Source organism: Taurulus bubalis, assembly GCF_910589615.1.
Source record: "Taurulus bubalis genome assembly, chromosome: 3".
In the NCBI taxonomy this organism is placed as follows: Eukaryota; Metazoa; Chordata; class Actinopteri; order Perciformes; family Cottidae; genus Taurulus; species Taurulus bubalis.
In genome coordinates this window covers 31340178-31350036 of record NC_136591.1, presented here as the reverse complement: position 1 = coordinate 31350036, position 9859 = coordinate 31340178, and the positions used below count along the sequence as shown (strand labels likewise).

At 39.4% G+C, this 9859-nt stretch overlaps 1 protein-coding gene across 1 annotated transcript in view; it reads left to right on the top strand.

Annotated features, from left to right (window-relative positions):
• Nucleotides 1–3340: 3340 nt before the first annotated feature.
• Nucleotides 3341–9859, top strand: part of ryr3 (ryanodine receptor 3) — a gene marked incomplete at its 5' end in the record, with an annotated part of 107068 nt that continues 100549 nt past the window's right edge. Inside the window, 1 exon segment of the mRNA XM_079215247.1 lies at nucleotides 3341–3388. Coding sequence (XP_079071373.1) covers nucleotides 3341–3388 — 48 coding nt within the window.

Sequence of the window (9859 nt, the reverse complement as noted above, 5' to 3'; positions counted from 1 at the left end):
AATTGTTGTTGAAAAAGATCATTAGTTGCAGCCCTACACTAAGGCACCCACAGTAGGTTAATATCGAATGCATGTGAAACCAATGACTTGATGCCATGACCCTAATTACCATTTATGTAACTAAGAGGTAATTATACTGGAAATAATGTATTCACTTGACTATTTCTTGAGGTATTTTACTTGAGTATTTATGCTATGTATAGTGGCAAGGAGAGGCAGCACTACCAGGATGGTCATGTTGTAACATTCACTAGTGTTACCTGCAATAAAGTCAGTTTTCCTGAAGATGAAGTCTCTGCATCTAATAATTGATGTTTGAAGATATCACAATTTCCATTCTATATTAGTTTATACTTGTACTTTGCTATATTTTCGTAGCCAATATTGTACAATATTTTGCCAATTCAAATTATTTTGTCAAATATAATCAACAAGTAGTACAAATGGATTATCATGTATTAAGGTACAGTATCCAGGCAGAATATTATCATTAAAATTGGCCCAGCTGCAATATTAGTGATACTCACATATTAATCCATCAGTAATTATCTTTATCTTTCTTTGTAATATTCTTACATTTTTACTTTTGGCATTTTAAATATATTTTGGGTTGCCAATACTTGTCTACTTGACCTTTTACTTTACTACTGCAGGACTTTAGCTTGTAACAGATTATCTTGACATTGTAGTATTGCAACAATCTAAGCAAGAAAATGTCTTATTGACTTAAAAAAAATAGATTAGGCTAATATTCACATTCTTTTGAATCTATATCATTTGAAAGGTAAAAAGTAAATGTTTAGAGGCATTCACTTACTCGTAACTGTCTCATCTCCCGCGCAGCAGCAGGTTTCTCTGTTGCAGCTCAGGTGACAGAAGACAACTCCCCGCCCACTGATGTGACATAAACAGGTTTAGCCTATCAGCGATGCTCGTGTGGATTTTAGAGACTCCTATTGGCTCCTCAGATAAGATTCACTTCCCCTAATCCTTGGACCATTGTCACATACTGATGGGATCATGTAAACAGGCTTAGTGAGGATTTCCCCTAATCATTCAATCCATTTGAAATCGATCTACTGCATGGACAGAGGACACCAGGATTTACTGTGTTGTTCTTTTGTTTTTGTTTCTTGTATTTGTATATACGTGACGTGGTTTTTGCAATGACAAAGTTGCAGTAGTGGCTTTAACAATGTGACACATAACTACACAACTAAACTTAAAAGAAACCTTAAAACATACACAAATATAATTGCTCATTATCCAGCAGAATGATCCTCTCAACTTGACTCTCGACTTGTATTGGTACTTTCAAAGTACCAATACACTATAAATCAAAGTACACTATAAATCAAAGTACTACTCAAAGTACTACTTTGATTTATAACATTCTTTTTTTGTATGTCAAATCTCAATGGGCCCAATAACTACACCTGTCAAATACATTAAAAAGTCCAATATTTCGTCCTGAAATGTTGTGAATTCAAACTAACATGAAAATGGAAATACTTCTTTTAGTGCGGTACTTTATTCCACCACTGTCTGAGGAAGAATACTGTTGCTGCTTGTGAGTTAAGGCCAAATGCTGTGTACATGTGTGTACCTCTATATTAACCTGAAGCATGGAAGTTACATCTGCCTCCTGTCACACTTGCCATGGACTCTATGTAGGTCAGCTGTGCACCACGCTGAGCTGCACACTGGTGAGCTTATCTCACCTCCTGGCCAGCTGTCTCTGAAGGATGACAGAGGTTTAAAGAAAGCAAACAGCTGTTAACTTTACTGAAACCACTACAGGTAGTTTTGAAAAAGAAGATAGATGGTTATGTGTTGGGGTAGACTGCAACATGAATTTATATTATGCATCACAATTGCAGCCTGTGAAATCATTTCAATCTCCCATGACTGACAATGGACTAGTACGTCTGGTGTTCCCTTTTCTCTTTTGTTATGGATTAATATATATATATATATTAATATATTTTATTTTATTATTTTAAACAGACATATTTATATAGGATCATATTTCGCATATGGTAAAACATCCACACAAAATCTGGTTTGATTACTGTCGTTCGACTTTGTATGGCAAGTATAGAGTTGCACTGGAAGTTCACAATATGTCCGCTAGATGTCAGCGATGTCCTGGCAGGAGTCCTGATCTGGAGCTGATATTTCTCGTGTCTCCTGAACATCGAATGAGAGCATATGATTTGAGAGCATATGATTTGCACAAATGGACACCTGCCAGATGGTAATTGGGCTTTTTGCTCTGTATAGAAACTGACGTTAAAGGTCGGTACAATCAAGCTCGATCATTTGGATGGATGGATGGATTCTCTGTTCATAATCTGGACCGCATATGGATGGATGCCCTTTAGTTTTCTAGTGGGAGTGAAATATTTGAGATGACCTTTATATTACAAGCTTGTGGAAATTATAACTCTCCTGCAAAATATTCTTTGAATTTATTGAAAAGGAGAAAAAAAAAACTTTACATTGTACGAACATCATTGTTGAATCGAACAATCAAGTTAATGGAGTCAGTTTCTCTGCAACAAGGTGCTTTACGGCCACAAACTTTTAATTCGTGCAATAAAAACAGATAAACAGATATTTGGGCCGATTTAACCATAACAATGTTCTAAATAAAACTATCGGAGTTTATTAATTTACTTCCTGCCAAATAAATAAGTAAAGGAAGCACGAAAAGTAGATAAATACGCAAGTTTGCACACAAGTGAGGGTTAATACCATGTGCACAACATATGAAGCAAGTACGTAGCCAATGATTAATAAGCAACACAAGCACGTTTTGTGAGAGTTGCTTTCCCTCCCAAAATAAAGAACAAGCAATGCCTATTATCGTAAACTAACATTGCAATGCAAGTGTGTAGTTTTCAGGTGTATGAGCCAACATAGTGACATGAATCAGAACTTCATATTCAGCCCCACTGCTGCCACTCATCTGACCGCCATGCGTCATTGTCAGACTGGGAAACCGTGGAAACTGCTGCTGACTCAATTTTGCAAAAAGGGGTTTCACCGAAAAACATTTTAAAAGTACAGTGGTCATATTGGAGCTCCGGAGCATCACAACCACCGGGGCTCCGTCCGCACTGCTGCTGCTGGCGGGCATTGGGGTGAGGAAGAGGAGGAGGGAGGAGGAGGAAGAGGGGGTAGGTAGGTGGGAGAGGAGGGGGAGGGGGGCTCGCCCGGGCTGCCCTATATGGCTGTGGATGAGCTGTATGCTAATACCGTCTTGAGAGGCACAGCATCGCGTTTCTGCGGGCAGTCAGTGGTGGCTTCCAGAGTCTGAGCAGGCGCCTTCACAGCCATGGCGGAGGGCGGAGAAGGGGAAGACGAGATCCAGTTCTTGAGAACTGTAAGTAAGAAAAGATCATTTCAAGGATGCGTGCCGCTGAGCCGTTTCATAGCGCGTGCACCTCAGTTTCCTTCCGCCAATTAACGCCCAGTGGCGGCAAACTGCACGTCAATTAAGCAAAGCCCCGGTATGAAACGGATACATTGGGGAAGTTTTGGAAAGAAAATGCATCGTCAGGGGTTTATTCTGAGTTTGCTTGTGCTTGAATGATGAATTAGTTGTTGTTTTATTATTTTTGTGGGTGGGGGTTGCCGCAGGTTGCTGCGCCTCGCGGCCCCACGCGCACCTGTCGACAGGACTCTCGGTGTGGGTGATTTCAATATGACCACCTGTCTGCCGGTGCAAGGGCATACGTTATTTCACACCGTCTTGCCACATTTCATAACGCACGCCCCTTCTCATGTTCCACCCTTCGTCGCTTTCTGATCGGTCTTGTTTTTTTTTTCTCCTCGGGAACGCCTTGTGCAAAAAGAGAATTCTCTCTTTTGTTGTGTTTTTACTTTTCATGGCTGTATTCTCCTCCCTTTGTGGAGAAGAGTTTCGATAAGTTGTAATCACACACACCCAAGCCACCCTCTGCTTATTACTATTTTAGTTGTTTGACGCAGGTTGCTTACGTTGCTGCTGCTCTACGTGGATATGCGGAGCAGTTATCCCTGTAAATGATATGACAGCTTGTATGTTGGGGTGGTGTGAATATTCTTCTCTTGCCTTATGAAGCTTTGTGAGCCAGGTGCTGCATGAAGAGCAACACGAATTATGACACATGCAACATGCTCAGCTGGGTTGTTTACCTGCTTTCATGCACTGCATTTATTGTCTTGTCCTTCTCCTTTTGTTTTTTTAGGTGCATATTATTTTCTACATTATTTTTCTGGGGGGAGCATACCCTTTGATTTGAGCATACCCTTTGATTTGATATTGTCAAATATCCTGTACTGGTATAACGTCTAGTGTTATTGACACTTGACAACCTTGAACCTTGTCCATATGACCCCCATGTCTCTGGGCCCCCACTTTCAATCACCATGGATTTGTAAAACACAACTTTTCATTTGTCATAGCAGTTTGTTTTCAAGTCATTTGCTGGTTGTTGTTTTCTGCTATCTAAATACTACATTTATTGAGATTTAGATTTCAGGACTATACCTGCGGTTTTGCATGTTTAAGCCACTTTACTGTGGATTTGCAGTGTTTTGCTAAAGGAACCATTGGCTTTTATTCATTTCTGTACAATATGAAAAACCTACACTGTTTTAATCCACTCTTGGAACTTGTTTTTGTGTAATCCATGTCAGCAAGTTGCATTGTTGCAGTGAGATCATGTATGTGATGCACAAGTTTCTAAAGTGCACAAATAGATTGCATACAGACATAAATGGAAGCCAATGGTTGCCTAAAACTGAAGAAGAAATGCACAACAGAATAGAGATAGTCCAGCGATTTAGCATAACACTTTTGAGCAGTAACGGCAGTGGCCAAGATTTACAGCACCTTTTAGTTAGTTCCTGGATCCTCATTTCCCATAATGCAACATGATATCTTCTCTCATTTGACCGCCTGGCCTGGCAGACGTTTACAGAATAAGACCACAGTTTTCAGACTGCAATACTTCCCAACGAGTAGAACCAATCTACACTAATATAATGTGATCATAAATGAGCTAAAACATGCTGTTTAGGTCCTTTTTAAAACGTTGTATTTAAGTGAGGTTCTCCTTTCTTTGGTTGTCCATTGATGTCCATTTGGCTGAACGCCTGACAACAGTGGACAATATAATCCCTGTGAAGGCTTGGTTGGTTGTTAGTGGCAGGCGGGACCCTTAACAGCTCCTACTATTTGTGAGGCCAGTGCTATGCATTGCTGACCCATGCCTCTCAGCTTCTACTGTCAATGGCATCCTGGTAATGTGATGACAACAGCAGTTTGAGAGGAGGGGGGGTTCCCTTGAGCTCCTCAGATCCTTGTTATCAAACCTCAGTGGTGAGAGAAACGTTTCCTCACATGAAGCCCTAAAATAGGAGCCATAATTTAAAGCCACTTGTACTCGGGCTTATACCATAATGTTCAACAGGTTGTAATAATCTGTTTAACATTATGGTATAAGCCCGAGTACAACTGACAGGTCTTTTGTTTCATTGATTACACTTGTTTCGGCTGTCAGGTGTTGACAGAATTCCTCAAATTGTGATTCCCTTTCAGCGCGGTCACAGCTTCACCTTGCTGTCGATGTCTAACGTTGGGAAAGCTGGCAGCGATGAGCGGAGCTCTGTCAAAGGAAACTGAGGGAAATGTTACACCTCTACTGCAAGATGAAGACCGGAGTCCTCGCTGTAACTTTATAGACCCACACTGAAGCTGATAATGGAGATACACAAGTTTAAATTAGTGGCAGAACAACTCAGTGGATTCAAATTATTTGCTCACTGATTAGCAATCATTACTTTTCTTGGGCATTTATTTAACTCCCCAGAGATGTAATGTTGAAGGGGAAAAAAACTTCAGTACACACATGAAACACAAACTTGTATTTACTTTGGTGCTTATCTTCAGAAAATGAGCTGCGTTGAGCTTTGGCATGTGCTTCAAACAATGCATTTTGGCATTAATTTATGCAGGAATCAGAAAATGGGCAGGTCATTTTCTCAGTGCGCCAACTGCAGTGTTAGAAGAACACTTAATTTCACTATCGGATATTATTGTGTGTTATTGGCTCTGTGCAATGATTTAGTACAAAGAAGAAATATGAACTTGCTTCTTCACTGAAACGACACTCCAGTGTCACCGTCGGCTGAATACTGTAACCAGGTGATTGTCATGCCATATTGGAACGATTTCCCTATCATAGCTTAGCAACAGTAGGCATGCAAAGCTTTGGTTTCTCCACATGCAGCAAATAAGGAGTTAAGATGTTGATCAATAACACAACATCAAAAGCATAAAGATTGTCCAGCTGTAATGTGTTTGAACAGTTGTTGTTCAAATATGAGTTGAATGGGGGAAGGGTACATTTTTACTGCTGATTTGGAGAAAAGATTATTTGTTTCGATTTTCTGTTTAAAAGTTTAGTTAGAAATGGGAAGTTTGCCTTTGTTGACTTCTGTCTGAAATCAAAGACCCATTGTTTATACAATGGCTGACTTAACTGTGGTAAATTCTGCACTGTTTTTGTAAACAACAAATGCATGTGAATAGAAAGCTTGGCAGGTGTAGCCGCGGTCCTAAGTGGGGTTAAACTAAAGGCCAGTTAAGACTTTCTTTTTCTCTTTTCTCCACTCATTAGAGGTATTAGGTTTAATTTAAACTCCGTTGTCCAGGTGACCCGTCCCTGTTACACCTTTTTAAAACCAGGTGATCAGGGCTTACAGTCCGCCAGTAGCTCCTCTGGGCTTATTTGGAGTTCATGTTGTTCTGGAAGCCTTCTGCATACCGGGGCGGGGACTCTGGGGGTTTAAATTTAGCCTGATGATGCTTTCCACAGCACATAAGCTCTGCTACCCTGGCACAAAACCACACCAGGGGAAGAGCGTGAGCTGGGGCAGCACAAGACCAGGATCTCTTTAACACCATATTTATAGGGATAAAGTAGCATTTAGAACTCATGCGCTTGAAACCACACGGTACTATACAGCATTTTTATAAGCGTACTATGTCAAAGTGATGGACAGTGTCACTGAGCTTTCCAGTGGAGCACAGCAAGAGTTGCACTACATCTAGAAATGTTTAATGTGAAACAACTTGTTTATTGATTATTACTTGATTATATATCTTTGATAATTTATTCGGATTATATATTTATTATTATTTAAGTTTAAAATCCCATTTATTGAACAATGTTAATCTGAATTGTTGTTGACATACTTTGTTTTTGATCTTAAACCAAAGAGTATAATCTTATATTTCGTTAATTGTTGTGATGTTGGTTGAGCTCCTCTGATGCAATTGGTTGGGAGTGGAGTGTGACAATTAAGGAGGAAATACTAACTTTACAGTGTCAGAGAACCAACAAAGAAAATAGTATGGCAATATTTAAGTTATTCTTTTTTCTTAAAAAAATAAAAATGTCATTTCTTCCTGCAGATGTTTGGCGATTGTCTTGAAGTAGCATGTAATAACCAGTTTAAAATGTCAGATTTTAAGTAGACACATTGAAATAAAGAAGAAAATAACTGAAAGATAAATCCAAAGAGGTTTGATAATGTTTGATAAAGTTTATCTCCGTGGACAATCCTGTTTGTATTCTACGGTTACACTTTTGCATTACCTTCACATTTAGGGGATGGGGGAACAATTTATTTGATATCAACTCCAAAGTCAGTGGTTTACAGTATATCCTTTGTCATTGTATTCTAAATGTTTAATGCTTTCATTTATCGTAATGCTTTAACTTAGTGATGTTTAGTTTTCACCAGAGAAAACATTTGAGTTTCTTTTTGTCAAGTTACATTTTTTTGTGTGAGTATTTCATCATATTACATGGCTATCAACAGTTATGTTGTAAATCTTAACATTTCTGTTTCTTTGAGGATTTCCCATCAATGTTGGCTTAAAATGTGACCTACATGTGACCTACCTTTAATCGGATCACATGAGATTCATTAACGATGACATTTTTGTAATAATCAGTGTGATTGAATACATAAATAACCACCTTTTAAAAATAGTTTTATATCAAGGCATCTCAGTAGAAGCTATACTGTAGGAGCATAAATCTGAGCGTATGGATTCTTCTCCTTCTACCGCCTGGAATATTGGAAAGTAAAAAGCACCATGGATTTTTATTTCTTTGTGCAAAGAAAATCTCCACCATATTGGGGTCATCCAGTCATCATTCCAGCGTGCAGCATTTACTATATTGGACTATCCGACGCCCTTGCAAAGTTTGCCTCTTCAATGAAAGCTGGAAAGAGAGACAAAGAGAGAAGCAGCGTTATCCTGCGGCCTCTGGTGAACCGCCCTACAATGGATTTAAATTGAATGGGAAGGATTTCCTCTGTATTGATTGAGCAGGCTGTGATGGCAAAGCAACAGTGTGTTCTTTGGCAGCTCCCTCCAGTTGTGAGCGCTGAAGGGCAGCGAGTCTGCTGCCACCCCATCACTTAAACAACCTTGACATGAAGGGGGACAGGACCTTACGGCACTAATACTCCTTGTTACGTCTCCTTTTGTCCAGTCCAGGACAACCAAAAACATGTCTAAAAGTAGAAGTACAATTTTAACATGATTCATTTTAACTTGGGTATATTTAAACAGGTTCTCAATCAAAGTGGGAGAGGATGGGACACATGTGGTCATGCCAAACAAATGGAAACCAATATAACAAAACTAGAGGCCTGGCTTTATGCTTCTCTAAAGAATGCTATACTAAAACGAACACAGAGGGGGCACCGACCAATAAACCTAATGTTTCTAGACACAGATATCTACGTGTTTGTACAAATGTAAAGCTTACCCCAAACTCACCTACTGTCCTCAACCTACCACCACAAACCTTCACCCTTTACCACCTCAGTGTCAGTTTAAACAGGTAGAGAACAAAACGAAGAAGAGACTGAACTCCTCAGGCTCCTTTCATGCTGGGTCCGACTGCTGATTGGCTAGCTTGAATTCTGAAGATCCCAGGAGCAGCATGACTCGTCTGCACAGGTGGAAACCAATCACCTGATTGGCACCTGTAGAGAAAAACAAGGGAGGGAGAGAGAAAGAAAGCACGTCCACAGGCGCCAGCCTGACACATAACACCCCACCCATATTTAGAAATGTTTCAAAGCGTCCATTCGTGTCTCTGCATTTGTATGAGATCTCCTCACAATAAAAATTAGCTTTGCGTTTGGTATGAACTCAGTATAGGGCCTTAAACCCTGAACACTCAGGGACTTAAGGGATGTCGCCTGGTAAATGGTTGAGTTGCTGTTGCTGTCAAGTTGAATAACAGCCTAATTGATATAAGATGGCATCATTTGTTTTAAATACTTGAGCTCCCTTTTTGAAGTTGCATTAAAATGTATGAATTTGTTTGAAGATTTGTGAGTACTAGCTTCAGAAGAAGATTAAGAACTCATTCTGTGCTCTTTTGTTTTCCAGAGAGACGACTGTCTGTTCTTTGCGATATTCTATGTCTTAAACCTTGGACTGGTATTGTAAAGCTTATGAAATACCCATAATGTATAATAGTGATGAGACAAGGCTCTCATTTCAGCGAGGTGTTCATTCCTAAAATCATCTATCAACATCTGTAAAACAATCTATTTACCTGCAATGTTGAGGATATAAGGTGAATTATTTTTGCCTTGACTTATTTAAATATATTAACCTGATACAATCAAAATCCATTCCTTGTTTATGTTATTCTCTCTAAATGTTGCACTTACTATGCATCATAATATTTGGAAATACCAATTAATGAACTTGATTTTAACTTGATATGGCAGTTTCAGCAGGAATGATGCAGTGCAGTATGTTGTTGTGTTG